This window comes from Giraffa tippelskirchi, chromosome 6, assembly GCF_054371585.1.
Source record: "Giraffa tippelskirchi isolate mGirTip1 chromosome 6, T2T-mGirTip1v1.2.pri, whole genome shotgun sequence".
Taxonomy (NCBI): domain Eukaryota; kingdom Metazoa; phylum Chordata; class Mammalia; order Artiodactyla; family Giraffidae; genus Giraffa; species Giraffa tippelskirchi.
This window is the reverse complement of record NC_137280.1, coordinates 98,699,188-98,720,431: the sequence shown is the minus strand read 5'-3', so window position 1 is coordinate 98,720,431 and position 21,244 is coordinate 98,699,188. Positions and strand designations below refer to the sequence as shown.

At 49.8% G+C, this 21,244-nt stretch overlaps 1 protein-coding gene across 41 annotated transcripts in view; it reads right to left on the bottom strand.

The window, feature by feature from the left end:
- Window positions 1-21,244, bottom strand: part of ACSL6 (acyl-CoA synthetase long chain family member 6) — a 65,383-nt gene that overhangs the window by 22,183 nt on the left and 21,956 nt on the right. For 13 of the 41 annotated variants that reach the window (XM_081500193.1, XM_081500191.1, XM_081500181.1 and 10 more), the window contains 11 exons: window positions 20,628-20,692; window positions 20,250-20,351; window positions 19,592-19,691; window positions 18,823-19,001; window positions 17,835-17,867; window positions 16,386-16,437; window positions 7,983-8,056; window positions 6,224-6,301; window positions 2,666-2,800; window positions 1,945-2,079; window positions 743-838 (listed from right to left, as the gene is read on the bottom strand). In XM_081500193.1, coding sequence (XP_081356319.1) covers window positions 743-838; window positions 1,945-2,079; window positions 2,666-2,800; window positions 6,224-6,301; window positions 7,983-8,056; window positions 16,386-16,437; window positions 17,835-17,867; window positions 18,823-19,001; window positions 19,592-19,691; window positions 20,250-20,351; window positions 20,628-20,692 — 1,049 coding nt within the window. Of the gene's footprint in view, window positions 1-742; window positions 839-1,944; window positions 2,080-2,665; window positions 2,801-6,223; window positions 6,302-6,358; window positions 6,437-7,982; window positions 8,057-16,385; window positions 16,438-17,834; window positions 17,868-18,822; window positions 19,002-19,591; window positions 19,692-20,249; window positions 20,352-20,627; window positions 20,693-21,244 lie in introns of all 41 variants that reach the window. The other 28 variants (XM_081500169.1, XM_081500190.1, XM_081500180.1 and 25 more) reach the window with 7 other exon arrangements.

Sequence of the window (21,244 nt, the reverse complement as noted above, 5' to 3'; positions counted from 1 at the left end):
GGAGAGGTCAGTTCATGTTGCTGTAGAACAGAAGGGTCAGTGTAAGAAGCCCATGGCTTCTTTCGTCCTTCCTTTTCTTTTGGCGGTGGGGAGGGGGAGGCTTGCAGGATCTTATTTCCCTGACCAGGGATCGAAACCAGGGCCCCAGCAGTGAAAGCACTGAGCCCTAAACACAGGACTGCCAGGGAAGTCTCAAGAAGCCCACGGCTTCTAAAGCATAACATTTTAAGCATGCACATTTATGAAACTGATGTGCCTACTTTACTGAAAACCCACCAGTCACAACTATGTTACTATATAGGAACTTAATAAACATTAATTGAATGGATAAATAAAGGAATGAATTTTTTTTAGCAATGACAAAATCTACCCAATCAAATAAAAGCACACAAATGAACTTTCATCCCCCTCCCCCACGCTCCTTCTCTGGGATGGGGGATAGTCTGCAGGCTGGAGAATGCAGAGATGCTGGTACAGGTGTGGGACAGATTCTCCAGCACACTGATGATCCATGTAGTTTTCTCCCAGAGTGGATACATGCCTAGGCTTTCTACAATGTCACAAGGCTATCTTGGCTTTCAGTGACCCTTGGGCTTTTCACATCTTCAAAGCAGGGAGCTTTTACCCCACAAAAATCTTGCCCCTAGGGTATTTCTCTATACAGAAGAGGGAACAATGGGTTCCCTGCCCTGTCCTAATGTACACCCCACTACCCCTAGGGAAGGCCACATAAAGGCAATACCTGGCAGCCCAGAGCTGCCCGGAGGAATCCCAGGACTGTTGGTGATGCGGGGGCTGCTCCAGTAACAATCATCCTCACGCACCCACCAAGACTGGCCTGTGGGGAGAGAGAAAAACGTGCCAGAGTCTGTGCTGCTGCAGGTGACATGGAGCTCACCTGGGTCTCACTTAACAAAAACACACCACAGTTGCACCCTAACCTGGACCCTGAGGTTGGGATCAGAGAGGCAGCCTGAGGTTGTACAACCCAAGAGCTGAGGTGAGGAAGGCCCCTCTCCTTCCAAATGAATCAATCCAAATGGCTTTTCAATCCAAGCCATGGCATGGCTGGCTAACTCTTTTATGTATTTTGAGACATGAGCCATTAATCTGTGCGGCATTCTGAATTCTGGTTCTCCCTTTCTTAAAATACACAGCTGTTCCCTCACTCTCTCATTGTTTGCAAGCATCCAAAACAATTACTTAGGACAATTTCTTCCCATTTGTACCTTAATGGCATGGCCTTTTTTTTCATTTCTAAATCAATGCCGTGAGCTATTTACCTATGTGCGGCAGAGGACAATGAATTTTTTAAGCACTTTGTTTCTGTAAGTTGAGCCAAGAGATTTTAAATATTAATTTTCATAGCTAAAAATAGAGTAGTAAGGAAAAATGCGTAATGCTCACTCCTCTAATTAACTACAAATTCTTTGCGTGATGCAGAGTTTTACAACTTTAGTGGGGATACAGGAATGAGTAGTTCATATACGGCTTGGTTTGGGAGAAGATGAAGGGATGGGAAACAGGGAGGGAAAGGAAGATTCTTGGCCACCAGGCTAGAGCCTTGTGCTGCTTGGAAAGGCACCGCGGCCAAGGTTACAGGGAGGGGGAGAGAGAATCCTCAGGTCCCAGGACATCCCTGGTGAACCCGACTACCCACGGGCGAAGCTGTCCTACTGCCTACAGAGGTCAAGGAACTCACTTTCCAGGAGTCCAAGAATTCTTGCTGGTTGCCTCAGGCAAATATTACACATCTCCAAAGAACAAAAATGAGTCCTTTAAAATTTCAATGGTAGCTTAAGCTTTGATTTCATTGGCAAATAAGTTACTGTTTTATACGATTACATGCCATGCCACCAGGATCCAGTTCTTCTCCAGTTCTTCTATGAGGCCACCCACTGGATACCTGGGTGCCACTCTATCATCACTTGTTCATTTTCTCACCTGAACCTTATTAAAGAAGAGTTCATCCCAGATACTATCATTCCTGATGATTCCACTCCGGATCTCGGCCTGCTTACGCTTTGCTGCAAATTCCAGGAGCCAGCGCTTTAATGGGGTGTCTGCCTGGCTGAAGATCTGAGGAACAGAAGTTGGGAACAGCTGTAAGGACTACATACCCCACCTCGAGACACACTCCCAGGAAGAAAGCTCAGACTGGTCAGCAGACAAGCCACACTATTTTTGCCCCTGCAAGTGGAAGTATTAATCACTCAGTCATGTCCAACTCTTTGTGACCCCGTGGACTGTAGCCCACCAGGCTCCTCTGTCCATGGAATTCTCCAGGCAAGAATACTGGAGTGGGTTGCCATTCCCTTCTCCAGGGGATCTTCGCAACCCAGAGATTGAAGGCAGGTCTCCCGCATTGCAAACAGACACTTTACCAACTGAGCCACCAGGGAAGCAGGAGCTTCACTAAATGTGTAACATCCAGTTAAAGGTTAACACTACCAAGGCCCAGGCACACAGCTGAGAAAGAAGCTTCCTTCCCCTCAAAATCTCCCAACCGGGGTTTTGGAGAACAGGAAGAAAACAGGAGAAGGAGAGGTAAGAGTCAGGAAATAGAAGAGGAGGCGACTTTCAGGACCTGGGGCTGGAGGTGTAGAAAGTCTGCCTGGGGCTCAAGCCTCTGTCCAAACAAGCAAAGCCTCCCTGCAAGGCTCACCTTGTCGTACATGCGGTTCAGCAGTCGGGGGACCACTGGGAAGATGGTGGGGCACAGGGCCTTCATGTCATCAGAGAGGAGGCGGATGTCTCCCTGGAAGAAGCCAACGCGCCCTCCGTGGCAGTAGACGACGGACTGGAGGAAGAGGACAGGAAGGAAGGAGTCCCTCAGGGAGGTCACTCCTGGGAGCAGTCCAGAGCTGTCCAAAGCTCTGCCCCATACGGAGGCACCTGTGACCCCCTAACCAGCCCTGGCTGCTGCCATAGGACACTGAAGAAAGCCATCTGAGGTGACATATCCCCCTCCACAGCTCCCCACCTCCCCGCTAAGTCCCACTCAGACATGAAGCGAAGCAGGACACAGGGTGGAATCCTGAGCCTTTGGGGGATGCCAGAGCAGCCAGACTCACTGGTGACTGCCCCTTCGTGCTCACTCCCAAAGCCTGGACAGCGGCCTCCGTGGGGACTCAGTCCCTGAGCTGTACTACCTCATCAGTGTGTCTGCTCCAGGTCTGAGAGTGCCTGCGCACTTCCCCAAGGATACCTTGGCAACTCTGGAAGAGTATGCAGTGCCCACGAGTACTAAGGATGCTGCTGATGTTGTTGGCTAAGGGAGGCCAAGGTGGAGCCTGGCTGGTTGCTAATGGGACTAGGAATATGCCAGGGGCTCCTTTCTTTCATACTCATAGCAACTATGTAAGGGAGACAGAATTCTTATCTGTTTTACAGATGAGGAATGCAAAGGCCTCAGAGGTATAGGGATTTGCCCAGAGTCACAAGTGGTAATTGCTGGCATTGGAATCCAGGTCTGAAAAGCTGGAAAGCACTCCCTAGTAGACCAGATCTCCCCCAAGGCCAAATGGGAGAGGCTTAGGAGATAATGCTTCTGCTGCTCCCAGAAGCAGGGCAAAGGCTAACAGAGTTTTGCCAAAAAAACACACTGGTCATAGCAAACAACCTCTTCCAACAACACAAGACACGACTCTACACATGGACATCACCAGATGGTCAATATCGAAATCAGACAGATTATATTCTTTGAAGCAAAGATGGAGAAGCTCTATACAGTCAGCAAAAACAAGACCGGGTGCTGACTGAGGGTCAGATCATGAATTCCTTATTGCTAAATTCAGACTTAAATTGAAGAAAATAGGGAAAAGCACTAGACCATTCAGGCATGACCTAAATCAAATCCTTCACAATTATACAGTAGAAGTGACAAATAGATTCAAGGGATTAGATCTGATAGACAGAGTGCCTGAAGAACTATGGATGGAGGTTCATGACACTGTACAGGAGGCAGTGATCAAGACCGTCCCCAAGAAAAAGAAATTCAAAAAGGCAAAATGGTTGTATGCAGAGGCCTTACAAATAGCTGAGAAAAGAAGAGAAGCTAAAAGCAAAGGAGAAAAGGAACGTTATACCCATTTGAATGCAGGTTTCCAAAGAACAGCAAGGAGAATAAGAAAGCCTTCCTCAGAGATCAATGCAAAGAAATAGAGGAAAACAATATAATGGGAAAGACTAGAGATTTTTTCAAGAAAATTAGAGATACCAAGGGAATATTTCACGCAAAGATGGGCACAATAAAGGACAGAAATGGTATGGACCTAACAGAAGCAGAAGATATTAACAAGAAGTGGCGAGAATACACAGAAGAACTATACAAAAAAGATCTTCATGACCCAGATAACCACGATTGTGTGATCACTCACCTATAGCCAGACATCCTGAAAAGCAAAGTCAAGTGGGCCTTAGGAAGCATCACTATGAACAAAACTAGTGAAAGTGATGGCATTCCAGTGGAGCTATTTTAAATCCTCAAAGGTGATGCTGTTAAAGTGCTGCATTAAATATGCCAGCAAATCTGGAAAACTCAGCAGTGGCCACAGAACTGGAAAAGGTCAGTTTTCGTTCCAATCCCAAAGAAGGGCAATGCCAAAGAATGTTCAAACTACCACACAATTGTACTCATCTCATACGCTAGTAAAGTAATGCTCAAAATTCTCCAAGCTAGGCTTCAGCAGTACGTGAACCATGAACTTCCAGATGTTCAAGCTGGATTTAGAAAAGGCAGAGGAACCAGAGATCAAATTGCCAACATCCACTGGATCACAAAAAAAGCAAAAGAATACCAGAAAAACATCTAGGTCTGCTTTATTGATTATGACAAAGCCTTTCACTGTGTGGATCACAACAAACTGTGGAAAATTCTTAAAGAGATGGGAATACCAGACCACCTGACTTGCCTCCTGAGAAATTTGTATGCAGGTCAAGAAGCAACAGTTAGAACTGGACATGGAACAACAGACTGGTTCCAAATTGGGAAAGGAGTACGTCAAGGCTGTATATTGTCACCCTGCTTATTTAACTTATATGCAGAGTACATCATGAGAAACGCTGGGCTGGAAGAAGCATAAGCTAGAATCAAGATTGCCAGGAGAAATATCAATAACCTCAGATATCAATAACCTAATGGCAGAAAGTGAAAAGGAACTGAAGAGCTTCTTGATGAAAGTGAAAGAGGAGAGTGACAAAGCTGGCTTAAAACTCAACATTCAGAAAACTAAGATCATGGCATCCCATCCCATCACTTCATGGCAAATAGATGGGGAAACAATGGAAACAGTGACTTTATTTTTGGGGGGCTCCAAAATCACTGCAGATGGTAACTGCAGCCATGAAATTAAAAGATGCTTACTCCTTGGAAAGAAAGTTATGACCAAGCTAGACAGCATATTAAAAAGGAGAGACATTACTTTGCCAACAAAGGTCCGTCTAGTCAAGGCTATGGTGTTTCCTGTAGTCATGTATGGATGTGAGAGCTGGACTGTAAAGAAAGCTGAGCACCGAAGAATTGAAGCCTTTGTACTGTGGTGCTGGAGAAGACTCTTGAGAGTCCCTTGGACTGCAAGGAGATCAAACCAGTCAAATTCAAGGAAATCAGTCCTCCTGAACATTCATTGGAATGACTGATGCTGAAGCTGAAACTTAAGTCAGACATGACTGAGCAACTGAACTGACTGACTGACTAGGAAATAATGCATGCTGGTTCCTTAAGTGACACACACAGATGTTTCTCTGTCCCTACCACCTCATGTGGATTCCTCTATTCTCTGTCCCCAAGAGGTCTGTCCTAGAGCCCAATCACAATGGCAGTGCCATCTATAGCCTGAGGGGCTGTGAGAGTTTGATTCCTCAACTCTACTGTCTTTTCTTTTTCAGGAGTTTGTGAGTGATGGAAGTTATAAAATATAGGTGTGTTGGCCATAAATGGAGCCACACTGCACAGAGGTTGAACAATAAAGCACTTCTGCAGAGAAGCAATGCTGAGCAGATGCCATCAGCTGGGACCTCTCTCAGCCAAGGTGTGTCCACAGATGGGGCAGGCAGGTCCCAAGAGAGACAGGTTGAGGGGCCATGGTCCTCTGACCCCTTGTGGCACCTTCCAAAGACAAGCCAGTTTAGTTCTATTTCACGCTGCCATTGACAAAGCGACACCCTGCTAGGGTTGCGGGTTCAGGGCACAGACCGTGCCTCCCTGAAGCCAGGGCCTTACCTGTACCATTCGCTCAAACATGTGTGCTAAAGGCAAATAGGAAATGTGTACATCCGCACAAGTGGGAGCCCACTGACTCTGTAAGAAAACAGAAGGAGTCCAGGCAAGGCCCGGTCAGTCAGGCGGGCGTCTTACCTGGATGACTCTCTCAAACATGTGAGCCAGAGGCAGGAAGGAGATGAGCACATCGTCCTGTCTTGGAAAGATCACTTTCTGCAAGTGCCGGGCATGGGAGACAGAAAGGAAAGAAACACTGACAGGAAGACAACGAGAGAGTCATAAAACAATAAAGAGAAAATGACCTGGAGGGGCAAAAAGGAAGAAGGGGGAGGGTTGGGTGGGAGAGGGGGAGAGAAGAGACAGAGGAGAGATGACAGAGAGAGAAAAAGTGAAAAAGGGAAGGAGTGAGAGGAAGACAGAAGGTGCAGAAAGAAAAGTGAGAGAAAGGGCAGCGTAGGAAGCCGAGTGTTAGGTCGAAGCACCAGTGGGTCTAGGTTATCTGCAGAAGCAAAGAGCCAATTGAAGCACACATAAACCAGCAGAGTCAGCTGTGCAGGGAAGTCTCCTCCGGGAGGGCCTGCACCTCACGCACAGTCTTCTTGCCACCTCGGTGCACCCCCCCCCTCCCCACAGCTGCAGGGTTTGCCTCTGGCCCCACTTCACCAGCATCCCTGGGCCACCTGCGTAGGGATTCAGAGTGTCTCAGCCTGTCGGCACTTTCCAGTCCTTCTTGGAGAAAGGGGCCCAGAGAACCCTAGGTCTGTGCCTACGAGGGCTGGGACAGAGGTGTGGCGGGTGGAGCCAGGCCTCACAGGTCACAGCCTGAGAACAGGGCCTCACAGGGGATGCCAGAGTGGGATCCCCCTCTCTGGGCCAGGTCTGACCTTAGGGACAGGAGCTGCCCTGGTCAAGGGGCTCTGTCCAGGGACGAGCTCTCCTGGGCTGACTTCCCTGCTCTTTGCCCCTTTTCAGAGGTCCTCCGTCTCCTGGGCTGGCTTTCGGATGAGTCTGGACAAGCCCTGGGAGACTTGCTCGTGGCTCCTGGCCTGGGCTCAGCTACCAACAATCTCTCAGTTTCCTACCAAGATGTGTAACTATCTGGGCATATGCTCCAAAATGCCATCTGGCATAAATGTGGATAGTGGTTTTCTCTACAGTGGAGAAAAAGCTGAATTTATATGAAAAGGTATGTCCCTTCCTCCTTAAGGAAACTGTAGGACATTCAGATACTCACCACTTGTGGTAAAAGGTCCTTCCTTCTTAGCTGGTTAAAAATGCTAACATGCTTTTGTCAGGCCAAGATACCAAGCTTTTTTGATTTTAGATTTACCTTTTATAGTACAGCCTTATAAATTAGCAGTTGCCGTTGTTTCTCAGACTCTAGTAGTCCTTAAACACAAAATGATTGAATTAAACCCTGACTTACTTGGAAAAACAAGTTACCAAGGATTACTTTTTAGATAAAGGTATACATTAAACCACAAGTATCTCAATTTTTGAAGTTAAAAATGGAAAACAGTTTTCCATGTTTTTCTTTCTGGGATCTCAGCACTATTAGAAATCAACTGAATATTTACCAGGTACGGATCATTTCAGTGTTTGGGGTTCGAAGTATCTGTGAAAGTGGGATTGTTCTAATGAAAACAGAAACTCCTGCCTGGGAAAGGCAGCCTAGATTATAAAGGGGGGGAAAAAAAGCCTCTGAGGCTTGAGGGTGACCTTGAGAGTAAACCTGCATTAAAGAGTCTACTTTATTCACCTCTGTCACTTTCAGAAAGCCTGAGAAATCAGCCACCACGTTCCCATGGGTGAGCATCGCACCTTTTGGGTTCCCTGAAAGGAGAGAGCAAGAAGGAAAATTAGTCGGAAGCTCAACGGCCACTGCTTGAGAAGAGCGCCTGAGTCGTCAGTCCCAGACACCCAGTGCTGTCCACGCAAACCTCTGGCCTTCGTCCACAGCCACCATCAGAGTCCCAGGCAGATGAATGCTGTGAAGGACCATCATTCTGCAGACACTTGAAGCTCACCCTCCTTGAGGCTCCCAGCTGCTTGATACCACTGAAGGCAGGTGACACAGCTGCACAGGTGGGGTGCCTCAAGGCCTGATGGGCTGGCCTGTGCCTTCCCTTCTGCCTTTCTCAAGGAGCACAGGCTCTTGGCCCCCAGTCTCCTTAGGCATATCCCCAGTAACTCATGCTGCTCTCTGGGCCTGAGCTGCTCCAGTCTCCAGCTGCCAACTGTGCTGGCAGAGGACTTCCTCGCTGTATCTGACACCTGGAAAGGCCGCAGGCCAGGCCAGGCTGGAGGCCCAGACTGCTGGGAGAGCTCTCCCTCCCACCTTCTCTTTGGCAGAGACGGGACATGGATGTTCTTGCTCTGTCTTGACACGACCTTCCACTGCTGCACCTGAGGAAGCCCGAGGCTGCTAGGATGGCCCAGAGGCCAGGTGGGGACAGAAGACACAGCAGGCTGTGGAGGGAGGCCATTGGTTACCACTTCCTGTCAGGGCGGAGACACACTGCTGGTGCTCCTGGACAGACCTGACCAGGCTCGAATCCTGGCCTTGCCTCTCACTGTCAGCATGACACTGGCAGGTTGTTTTCCCTTTCTCACCTGTAAAATGGGGCTTATCTAAGTTCTGAGGACCCAGCCAGGTACAAAAGATATTAAATTACAAGTTTCCATTGAGGCAGGAGATACATGATCTGTTAAACTCCAAAAGTGAGGGGTCAGACCATGTGCAGAATTTACCCCCAAAATACCAAATAAACCAAAATGTTAAGTTTGCAACCCTCACCCAGAGAAGAGGTAATAAAAGGGCTGAGTTGAGGTTAAGAGAGTATTGCAGTAAATGCCACTCAATTGTTCACTTTAAAAAGGTTAATTTTATGCTATGTGAATTTCACTTCAATAAGAGAGAGAGAGAGAGAATATGAATGAATGAGGGAGAATTTGTGAGGATTTCTTCGGAGAGCTATGTTGAGTCCTACAGCTCATCAAAAGGGAAGGAATGACGGGTCCTCTCTCCCAACTCCAATCTGAAACCCAAGCTAACTCAGCCCCTAATGAGACTATTTGAAAAGCACAATCATGTTCCCTACAGCTCGGGGTTCCCAATAAGAAAGGTGAAGAAGGCTGTGGCTGAAAATCAAATAATAAATCCCAGAAACTGAACATGGAGTCTACAGAAGGAACATCAGGAGGTGGTGGGAATGGTGTCTTAAAAAGGAATCTTATCTGAAGGCCAGTACCCCACCTCAAATCAGAGGGGGCAATAAAGTATATACCAGAGACAGAAGTGGATGTGAAGCGGGGAGCAGATAACCAAAGGAAGAGGCACTGCCTGCCTCAACAGACCTCCTAAAAGTGTCCATGAAACAACAGACTGAATTGTAAACATCTGCCCAAACCCATTCTCCCTCCCTACTTTCATCTGGTGGGAGAGGGCAGAAACCTCTTCATCAGCCAGTGAAGGAGGGGGAGGACTACCAGGTGGGAAGGCATGATCTCATACCTTCCCCACCCAGCCTGTAGCCAGCCCTGGCCTGGGCAGGGAAGTCTCAATGAAGTGGACACCTTCATATTTTGGACCGACACTTGTAATTCTGAATCAAGATTGAGTTTGTGACTTACAATGCCCATGGGACTCACCTGAGAGGGACCAGAAAAGGCATGGATGCTTAAGTGTTATCCAGGGGCAGACAAAGAGCTATCCCCACCAAGCAATTGTAAAAGAATAGCTGGAGACAAAAATAAAGTTGCTCTCATAATTATACTCTCTGAGGCTCACCTTATTGGTGACCTGTTTGTCAGAAACAAGCATCAATAATGGCATCACCTCTGTCTGACCAAGACGTGGTGTGTTTTAACATGTGATCGGGCACCTACATCCATATTGCAAATCACAGAGGTGATTTGGGGGACATAGAAAGTTACAGGATTGAAAAAAAATTATTTTCTAATAGCTGTTAAAATATCCTCCTTTTGAAAATAAGATCCATGCACCTTTGTTTTACTGCTTCTCTTTCTTTCATCCCAGCATCCTTCCTCAAACCCAAGCCCTTATTAAGAAATTTCCCTGCATTGTCTATGTATAAATCCCAGAAGAGTCCCCGGACCCACAAACTATTCTGCGAGTATCATCTAGAAATTTTCACCTGTGGATTCCCAAATTCTGGAATTTTTCTAAGGAACACCCCCAAAATACCAAGTATGAAATCAGAACTGTCACAAAATATGGTCCTATGCTACACAGCTTTAGACCTGCTAGACTGGGTAACTTGCTCACATCTAATATAACCTCAGTGGAGAGTTTGAGAATTTCAAGAGAAATTTGTCCTCATTGATGAAAAACTTCTAAAGCTTCCATTCATTGCAGGCCAGAATACACACAATGGTAGCAGTTATTCAATTCTGCTTAGTTGGACATGCCCCTTTTCTCTTCAACATGATAAGAAAAGCTTACAGCTTTAAGAACAAATGTTTCTTGTAGATATAAATAAAATTTTACAAACTTCTAGTGAGTTGCAGAATTTTTAAATATTCCCAGAAATGCTCAAATTATTTCCTCAAGTCCTCTCTAGATGTGGCCCCAGAGGATAAAGGAGAGGTAAACACTGACAACAAATCCTGGGAGAAGACTCCAAGGTCTGAGTTGGGAGGTGAGAGGCGAGCCTTTGAAAAGGCTCTGCTTGCTTTTCTGATTCAGGAAAAGGACACACCCCTGGTAGCATTTGTTTTAAACGTGATATGGAAATGTTTCCAAGTTGCTCACATGGGAGGAAAAAGCTAAGCATTCCCACCTAGACCTATGTGCAATCAAAGTTGCAAAACCATGTCCTCTGATTCTCTCCTTTCCTGATGCAACATCAGTGACAAGGGGGGCTACTCAGGCCCTCACGTCTTGGCAGAATGAAACCTGTGGCCCATTTCCCACATTGTACTTATAAACTCGCCATCCTTGCACTTCATTTTCTCTCTAGCTGCTGAGGGAAGAAAACTCTCTTGAGTTTCAGATTCTGCAAACAGCATTTTGGCTTTAGCCAGTGCTCCTGGGTGGGTCACCCATGGCTGGTGAGCAGAAGGGCATTTCACTGGGTGAAGATCTGCCCTGGATGGATGTTGGTCCCGAGATGGAGCAGCTGTGGGGTGAAGCTGAGCTCAAGATCTCTCCTCTAGGAATGGATGGGAGATGCACTGGGAGCAGTGTTGGGTCCTCTGGCTGGGGGCTCCTCTGGCTCTTTTTTTCTGCTTTCACACAAAGGTGGGTTATGAAAGATAGCAGTGACAGAAGCGCTTTAGAAGTTGTATAATGAAGATAAGAGTGTTCATCTCCCTGCTAAACATTCCCAAATCTTTTTAAGAATTGAGTCTTACTTTCATCAACCCCATATTCACCGATTTTTTTAAACATCAAACTCAAGGACTAGCAGGAATACAAATAATAACTGTAACAGCAGGCAATTACTGAACACCAATGTGGGCACTGTGCTAGGCATTTCATATATGGTAGCTCAGTTATTTCTTGGAACAAGTCAATGCTATAGGTATCAGATGTATTCATTTCCTACCCCAGGAAACTGAGGCTTAACAGAGCTTAAGAAACTCCCCTAAAGCTGCACAGCACAAGGGCCATGATGTAATCTTAGGCCTGTGGTCACACAAATCGTGAATGGGATGGTGCAAAAAGCATAAGTCAAGGTGAGCCTTTGCCCAGACAGCCCACCCTGAGCAGGCACAGCTGTAGGGCCGATGGGCACTTAATGCATTAGGCTAAATGACAGGCTTCCCTGGGCATCCTCAGCTGGAATAGAGGGGATACTCCAGTTCTGGGGCCTCCACCTCCTCCTCAGCCTCCCAGCCCCGCTGCCACCACGAAGAACTAACCTGGCATGCTGAGACCCTTTCCTGTGACTCCAGATACATAATGTTCCCCAGCCTCCTCTCCCTCCCAAGCTGGACTCCAGGGTCCCTCACTCCAGCCACTCTCCCGCCAAGACCTTCAGCCCCCAGGCGTCCCCTGGAAGACCCCACTCAGGTAACCCCACCAAGTCAATCCAGCTGCCCACCTTTTCCAGTCCTCCCACAATGTGACCCCAGAGGCTCACAGTCTCCAGCCCAAGAGAGGCATTCCTCACAGAAACTCACATGGTGCCCGCTTAGACTCTGGTCCATTCACGACACATCTCACCCTCAGGCAGGACCCTACTCCTTCTCCACGGAGGAGGTCTCCCATCCTTCTGGCCTCCCAGAAGCCCTTCTTCCTCCTTTTGTCCCCCCAGGTAGGTATCTCTCTACAGTACTTAGAAGCCCGCTCTCTCCCCCGACCCAAAGCAGAACTTTGGGGGCTTTGCTCCACTGAGCTTCATCCCCCTTTCTCTGTCTCCGTTGGCACTCTCCCAATTGTTTAAAACACTTTCAAGTATTTCCAGGAAAACAACAAAAACTCCACCTTCCCTCAACCCCATGGCTTCTACCAGCTGCCACTCTGTTCTCTGTCATCCCTTCACAGCTGATCTTTTTTTAAAAAAATTAACTCTCTGTTCCAGTATAACATACATATGGTAAAGTGCCCAAATACATACATAGTTCAGTAGATTTTTTTCAAAGTGAAAAAAATTATCCAGGTACTAGTTATCTGGGTACAAGTTATCCAGCCAACTAGTACCCAGATCAAGAAACAGAACATCACCAGCTTTCCATGGCAGCAGAATCCCAGGAGGCAACCACAGTCCTTGACTTCTGAAACCAGAGAATCCTTTACTGTGCTTTGTCATTTAATATGAAAGAAATCATACAATATTTTGTGTCTTTTGTTTTCTTTCACTTGAGTTATGACTTCGTATGTGTAGATATACCATTCTATTGCTGACAGGCATTTAAGTTGTTTCCAGATTTCAACTTCTCAAGTTGCATTGCTAGAACATTATGGAGCATGCCTTTTGGTGACACAGCCACAGCTCTTGAAAGAATTGTCCACACTTGCTGAACTGACATCCTCCTCTCCCACCCACTCCTCAGTCCATCACTGTCAGCTTCTGCTCCCAGCACCGCCCCCACCACACGACACCAGCAGGTGCTCTTGCGGCAGCATCCCGTGGGCACAGCTTAGCCACCCGACAATGCTGACAGCTTCTATCCTCCTCTGGCCTCTAGAGCTGCTTCTGATTTGGAAGCAGCTTTGATTTGGAACTCTGACCCCCATCACTCCTCTCCTGTCAGGGTTCCTTGCCCCTGTAACCAGACCCCTCTTTTCCTCAGTCGACTCTCCCTCGCAGAAACATTTTCTTTCTTGCTGCTGGTCCTCTCTGCACATGCTGTTCCCTCGGCTGAGGATGTCCACCCCCCTCTTCTCCTCCAACCACCAGTCCTTCAAGACTCTGCTTAGACCTGGAGTCCTTTCCATCCTGCTGTGCTGACCTCTGGGTGGCCTAGCACTCCAGGCACCCTGGGATGCAGGCCCTCAAGGCAGAGAACTGCCTCGGGACATGAGCCGTGAGCTCATGAGGGCAGGGCCGTGTCTTCTCCATCCCTGTGTCCTTGGCCTCTATAATACCAGGTCTGACGCAAAGCGGTAACTGAGCTAAATGAATGAATCCACATACATCAGAAAAGGACTGCTAAAAACCCACAGACTAACAAGGACATGTTTTAAAAGACCACTGTATTTTCTTCTCTGGGAAGACAGCGTACATGAACCCATAAGGATACATCTGCACTATCATTCATGGGGCCCAAGTCCCCAGATTAGGCTACGTTATACTCACAGAGTATAATGTTATACTCACAGAGTATAAAAGAGTATCTTTTATTTGGGAAAGGCAGTTCAATTTCATCCAGCTAATACTTATTCTGAAATGAACAACCAACCACAAGCCCACCCATTAGCCATCCTTGAGTGCAGACAAACCCCAAGCTTTCACCTCCTCCAGGGCCTTCTTGGCCTGACTGACTAGTGGCTTATTCTGGGAATCTCCATGGATGTTTCCATCACACACCAAGAGAAAAATCTTCCCAGAATGATTCCACCAGAATCATGATTCAAATGTCAGATTCAGGTAGTATTTTCCGTCTTTCCTCACTGAAAGAACAACGTGGCTCTTGACGAAGCCAAGGCCAGGACACTTATCATGGAAGGGAAGCTGCCTCCTCAGCTGTGGTGTGCCGGACAAGAGGACAGCCATCAGAGACACAGCACAGCCTCAGGCTGATGCCACAGAAATCCGAGTGTGCGGCCAGGTGGGGTGACACCAGGTAAGGGGCCTGCTCCCTCCCCCAGCTCCACTCTGGCACCCACCACAACTTTGGAGTGGGAGCTTTGGGCACCAAATCACGACCTGTTTTCTAGGCTCCATGTACTCTGTTTCCTCCATGTAGAGCTTGGGCAGAATGGCTCAGCTTCCAGTTGTGATTCCATGGTCTGAAAAAGCCCTGGACACCAGGCCTGTCCTCCACAGCTAGGCAACAGCACATTTCTGCATCATGAAGTTCTTTTCCAGATACAAGGGGGCAGCAATTGTGACTAAGTGACTCATTTTTGTGACTAAGTGACTTAGTCACATAGTTGTGACTAAGTGATTCTGTGCTTTGAAGCCCGAGGACACTCTTGAACAGCAAGGATCCAAAGTTAAAGGCCAGAGTAGTGACCTGCTCCCAAACCCAGGGTGGAGGGACAGGTTATCAAAATTTCACACTGTGAAACTCTTTAATAAAAAGCAACATAAACCTGAAGGGCATACTTTTAAATTCTGGGTTGCCTCTGGATGTCAGCTCCTGGGGAGCAGAGGCTGTGTTATTTCTCTTCTGACAGGGTTTAGCAGTAAGGTGGAAATTCTCACACCCACTTGAGGTGCCGGCGAGCTACCTCGTTTCAATCACGTCTGACTCTTTGTGACCCTGTGGACTGTAGCCCGCCAGGCCCCTCTGTCCAGGGGATTCTCCAGGCAAGAATAGTGGAGTGGGTTGCTGTGCCCTCCTCCAGGGGATCTTCCCGACCCAGGGATCGAACCCGGATCTCCTGCATTGCAGGCAGATACTTTACTGCTGAGCCATCAGGGAAACCCCAAACCCACATGAGTTAATGGCAAAACCCATTTTGATTCAATAAAGTCATAATTATCATGCTCCACCCACAAGGGTAGTCCTGCATTTGGGACTGGTCAAGGATCTGCCAAATGCCTTAGAGGCTGCATCTGGAGAAGGTGTGGGGAGCCCTAGTTCACTGCCCATCAAGAAATATCAACAAAGTAGGCCAGCCCTAGGTCTGGGGAAGAGGCTAGAAACTTCCTGCCCATTCCCGAGTTATCAGATGAGGCAGAGAGGTAGCAGTGAGAAGAGCACTGGGCAGGGCTGGGGGGAGAAGAGGGTACAAGCCTTTTGTATCCACTGGCTGCTGGCGCCCCCTTGGACAGTCCCCACCCCGCCTGCTTCACAGTCTGTGCTCAAGTCTCAGGGGCAGAGTGACAGGGTGGACAGGCCACTGAAGACTGCAAAATGCCATGCCTGTGGAACTGGTCCTCAAGTGCATCCTGCCTCCTCCAGAAAGCCTTCCTTGGCTGTTCCCGCCAACACTGCACCAGGCATGGAGTGTGAGTCATTTCCCCTTCCTGACACCTTTGCCCACAACACACCAGCCACAGATCATCTGCATTGCCCTCGAACACATCTTTCCCACCCCCTATTTGGCACCTTTGACCACCCAGGTGAGAAATTGGGGACAGCGTTGGCAGAGAGGCTAAGTGACTGTCCCGTACCCCTCCAGTAAGCGGTGGAGATGGGGCTCAAAACCAGACTCTCCGACACCAAACTCCACACTCCTTCCCCAGTCCCTGACACAAAGGCCAAGCAGGGGCAGGAAGCAGAGGGGTGAGAGCCCTGCCTCAGAGTCATGCGTGACCCCACTGCCTAGACCGCCTCTGTTCCCCACTCTGGGAAGTTTGTAGCCCCCACCCTAGTCCTCCTAGTCCACACCATCCAGCCGCCCTGCGCTGCCTTGTGTTGGCTGCTGGGAGCAGCAGGGAGGAGCCAGCGTCTGGAGCCAGGCACAGGACAAGGTTCAGCGCCTCCCCCCCAACAGAGGGCACCAGAGAGCCCTTGCTCGCCCTGTCCAGGTGCCAGGGAAGGAGCAGGTGGCCCTGGCTGGTGAGCTAGAAGCCTCACTTACCTGTCGTGCCACTCGTGAAACACACAATGGAGAGGTCACTGGGTTTCGGGGGCTATAGAGGTAAGAAGCGGAGTGTGTTAGAGACCCAGCCAGTGTGGCCAGCCTGGAACCCTTTCCTGGCCAGCCCCTCTGTGCACACCCTGCCCCACCTCATGTATGTGTGCACGCTGTGAGATGCAGGCAATGTACTGGCACATGTGTGTGGCCCTGCATGCTCTCATCGGAAAGGTAAGCAGGCAAGTCCCCAGGAAAGAGGAAGAAAAGCCAAGGAAACCTAACCAGGCATGGACACAGATCTGTCTCACCCACCTCACACTTGCTCCTGCCACCTCCCGACTTGTGCCTGAGTTGAATCCTAATGGGATTGTGCTGCAGTGGCCACACACAGGCCTTCGTCAAAGATCTCACCTTTCTAGGCAATGTGGCCCATTTCCTCCTTTCTTCCCACTTTTCCCCCAAATGTCTGCATTTAGGCTTGGGAACAGAACATGGAGCCCAGAACTGAGCTGCCCACTCACTCTGTCACTAAGATTGCTCTGCATCTGGCCCTTGCCCTGTGCATGTAGTCCTGGGGTCACCAGGAGGAGCCCATCATGACCACTTGCATGTAGAGGATGGTTTTCTAGAAGAGGTGACATGAGTTGAGATTGAAGGACAAGCCACATCTCTCCAGATAAAGTGAAAGTGGGCATTCTGGGAGAGGAAACCAGCCTGGGCACAGACAGAGGTGCAAGAGATAGGGCATGCTGCTGGGTCAGAGAGGAGTTCTCTAAGGCTAGGGGCGGGGGGCTGGGGGGGGAGCAGTGTGCGGAGGCAGGAACACATCAGGGGCTATTGGGAAGGTAAGGGCCCTGGGCAGAGGGATGTGACCTGCTGCTGCCCGTGCATGAGAAGGCTCACAGGGTGGTGAAGCGAGTGGGAAGAGCTTAGCTGCAGAGGGGGCTGGAAGTAAGAAGCCTGGTTAGAAAGCTGAAAGTCCCCACATGGCCCCTCCCAGGGGGTAGTGACCCTCACTGGTGATTCCAGCTCAGGCAGGATCACTTGGGGATGACACACAGAAAAGTTCAGAGAGCAAAGATAAAGACAGCAGATGCCACAAGGCATCCACTTCCGGTTCTGTTGCTGCTCCTGTCCATCCCATCCTCTGGAGAGTTCACTACACCGAAAGGGAAAACATCAGGTCTCCCAAAGAAAAAGTTACTGGAGACCCAAGGGATTGGCTGCCCTTTTTCCTCCCTCCCGAACATCTGAGTCCTGTTACAGGTCCCTCTCTGGACCCTCACTCACAGAAGTCCTCAGCACCCAAGGGGACATTTCCTCAGTTGCTTATTAACACAGGGGTGCTACTCTGGCCTCTCTACCAAGCTTTGTGCATGGTGAGGAAGGTCTGTAAGGATGTGCCCTGGGCACTATTTTGCTCAATCAAGACCTGCTAGAAAATGAGCTTACCACAGGATCGCAGTGATTCTGCTGGCCACAGTCCTGAAAGAGGAAAACATTGGTTTTAAATACTCAAAAGTTCTAATCAAAAAAAGATAAATAAATAAATAACACAGTATGCCTTGCTCCTGCACCAAGCCCAGAGTCCAAGATTCCCAATCCAGGGAATACACAGATACACACCCAGGCACTGGCCACACACACATCACAGATAGGGGTCTGCAGCCCAGGGAGAGGCTAAGCACTATACACATGCACAATGGGGAGATGGCCTGAGGGGTCCACGGTACATCAGGACGGAGTGACTAGGTGGCCTGGGCCTCGTGCTAAGTGGTCAGGGCTAGACGGGCAGATTGGGGCTGCCAGCTTAGGTGTGGCCCCTAAAACCATGGCAGGGCAAAGGCATTCAAGAGCTCGCAGGGAAACAGGAGAACTGGAAGGCCCACGGGTCTAGGATACAATGGCGGTCAGCTGCTACTGAGTAAGGCCCGAGGCCCTGGAGGATGCCCTGTGTCACTCCAGCAGGTCATAGGCTGCCACCAGCCCAATGTCTCTGGGGAGGCCATGAAAAGGAAACCAGCTCTGTTGGCTGCTGGTGGCCTGGGAGACATCTACAAGAACCTCTTCAGGACTTTGGAGCTCCAGTTTACTACAGTCCTCCGGCTCAGACAGGCTAGCCGTTAACAGGAAATGAGGAGACTCCAGAGGCTGTGGGAATAGCTCTGCGGCAGGCTGTCACCACCATCCACCTACTGGTGCCTGTGTCATTAACTGTGCCAACCAGCTGAGCCCATATCAAAGAGGATGCCTGTGGGGACCAACTCCACTACCCACCACCAGCCCCTGTGAAGCCTCCCCTGTTTGAACCCTGGCACATGAAAACCCTGATGGCCTCAGACATCCATCCCAGGGTCATAAGATGGGCAGATAACCAGCAGCTCTGGCTCAAGGGCCAACTAGCTGTGGCTCAGGAAACAGCCCAGAAGCAGACCCTCACCTCCACATCCTGCATGGACTTAATGACCACCCCGCACTCTTGCCCTCTGTCTTTCAGGGCCTCCTCGAATGGCTCCATGAGGATGATCAGCTTGAGCCCTGGCATCTCCTTCCTCTCCACATGCTCCAGGAGAACCACAGCCTTCTGAGGTTTATCCACGATCACGGTGCTGATGTCGGCTGTAGGGGTTGTCAGGGAGAGTCAGGCTGTGCGGGCACAGGTTGTGACCGCAGGCAGCACGAGCCAGGTAGCAGAACCACAGGCTGTGTTTGCCACAAGATAAGCTTGTGTGTAAATGAACACATATGACAGGTCACATGGGACATATGTCCAGAGGGAAATTGCCAGAAGCCTGGATGGAGCCAAAGGCAGAAGACCAGGAAATCTCTTGGAAGGAATGCTTAGAATCTACCCTCAAGAGATTCCCTGGGGTAGATTCCAAACATTCCTTTTTCCCCAGGTTCGGCTCCCACCATGATCACACCCACAGCACTCGCCTTAAGCTGAAGTAAACTCAGAGGGTTGGAAGCCTATGTGGGGGGCTGGTGCCGAAGCTCCTTCGGGGCAGCCCTACCATGTGGAAGGAGCCTTCAAGTAAAGCCCAACTGGGGACTCAGGAAGCCAATTCAAGGGCCAGAACTGAAGCCCCCAGCGTTCTCTGGGAATGGCAGCAAAGTGCTTATTAGTGTCAGACAGTCAGCATAAGCTGAAGGCTAGGAAGGGGAAGTGGGGCTGGCCACCAGGGGCAGGAGGGGGCAGCTGGGCTCACCTGTGTTGATGATGTAGCGGACTGCCCCAGGGCCCAGGGTGTCATATAGAGGGACCACCACCATAGAGTATGTGTAACAGGCAAGCTCTGCGATGATCCACTGTGGAGAGAATCGGGGTGGGGGACGGGGGAGCACAGAGCAGATAGCAGGGCTGCACTGCCCTTAGGCCCAGGCAACCAGGGTCCTTGCTTGGGGCCCTGTGACAAGAGTGCTGTGTTCTGGCCCTGTGCACAAGGCAAGGGACCCATGCAGCTTAGTGGGCTGTGCCTGCTCACCCACAGCCTTCTAGTCCACACTTGCTCCAGGGAATCACGGGACTCCAAATCACCCCAAGCCCACCTCCGGGGTTTGTATGGGCTTCTTCCAGGTCCTTCCTCTCCCATGGCTCAGGGAGTCACTGTTTGTGCAGCTGGGTGGGGTGCAGCTGGGTGGGGTGCAGCTGGGTGGGGTGCAGCTGGGTGGGGTATGGATGGAGCTTGGCTGAAATGTCCACCCCTGATTAGAGGCAATGCCAAGGCAGTGAGAGATGGCATGGATGAAGGATCTCCATTTTTCCTCTTGTCCTAGACCCTTCAGACAGTGGGAGCTGGGTTGTTCTATGGTACCCAATCCTGTATTCCACTGATGCCTCTAAAACCAGTTAAGGCTGATGCTCACCTCTGGTCGATTTTGTGCGAAAACGCCGATAAACTGATCTGTACATGGTTTACAATTGTGCTGGAGAAGTCCAGACCCTAGAAATTCAGCCCTGTCGGCCACCTGCACACAGACACAGAGCAGTGATGAGAAAGCAAGGGTTCTTCAGCAGGGAAGGGAGAGGCGCAGGTGGGATGTCTATGGTCTGAGGGAGCTCCCCAACTCCCTGCCCAGGTGTGCTGGAGTCTTGAAAGGTTGCTGCCAGGAGTTTGACAGACAGGCCAGGCAAGGAAAAAGGAACTGAGACCCTCCAGGGTGCCCCCAACCCACCCTCCCACCTCGTTCCAAGTGCTAGGTCTGTGTGGGTAGACAGGGTGGGGGCTGTCTTCTGTTACTCACCTCCTGGTAGGACAGCCATTGATAAGGCTGCTTGGGATTCCTGAAGCCAAGACAGGGTCCATTCCCTGCAGAGAGATAAGCAGACCTTGTACCAGGGAGGGGCTCAGGGTGGCAGTGCCACCTGGACCTGCTCAGCAGACGCCTGAATGAACCTCCCGCCCTGGGAGGCAGTCCATGGGCCGAGTGAACTGCTCCCCACCTGCCTGTTTAAACCTGTTTAGTGCAAGAAGGCCTAAAGTACACAAGCATGGCATCTCCCCAGGGAGATCAGGGAGGCCCAGGAATGGGAAAAGACACAGTGCCAGCTAGTTCCCACCATGACATGTGTGATGCAGCCCCAGGAGGACACAGAGACCCGGGGCCACTGGGCAGAGGTGGCGCTTTGCCTCTCTGTGACAACTCCCTTCACCCACACATCCTGGAGGTCAGGTTCAGAGCCATGCCAGCCAGTAGCCTGGTAGTTCAAGGCTCACCAGGGGCTGCCAATGGGAGACAGGGAGTATGCGTTAAGAGATAGCTTAAGGTCAGCGGTTCCAGGGCTGGACAAAAGCTGAGGTCAGCCGTTGGCCGCATTAGCAGTTACTTGTGTGACTGGGTGGCAGGAGGGCTAAGAATGG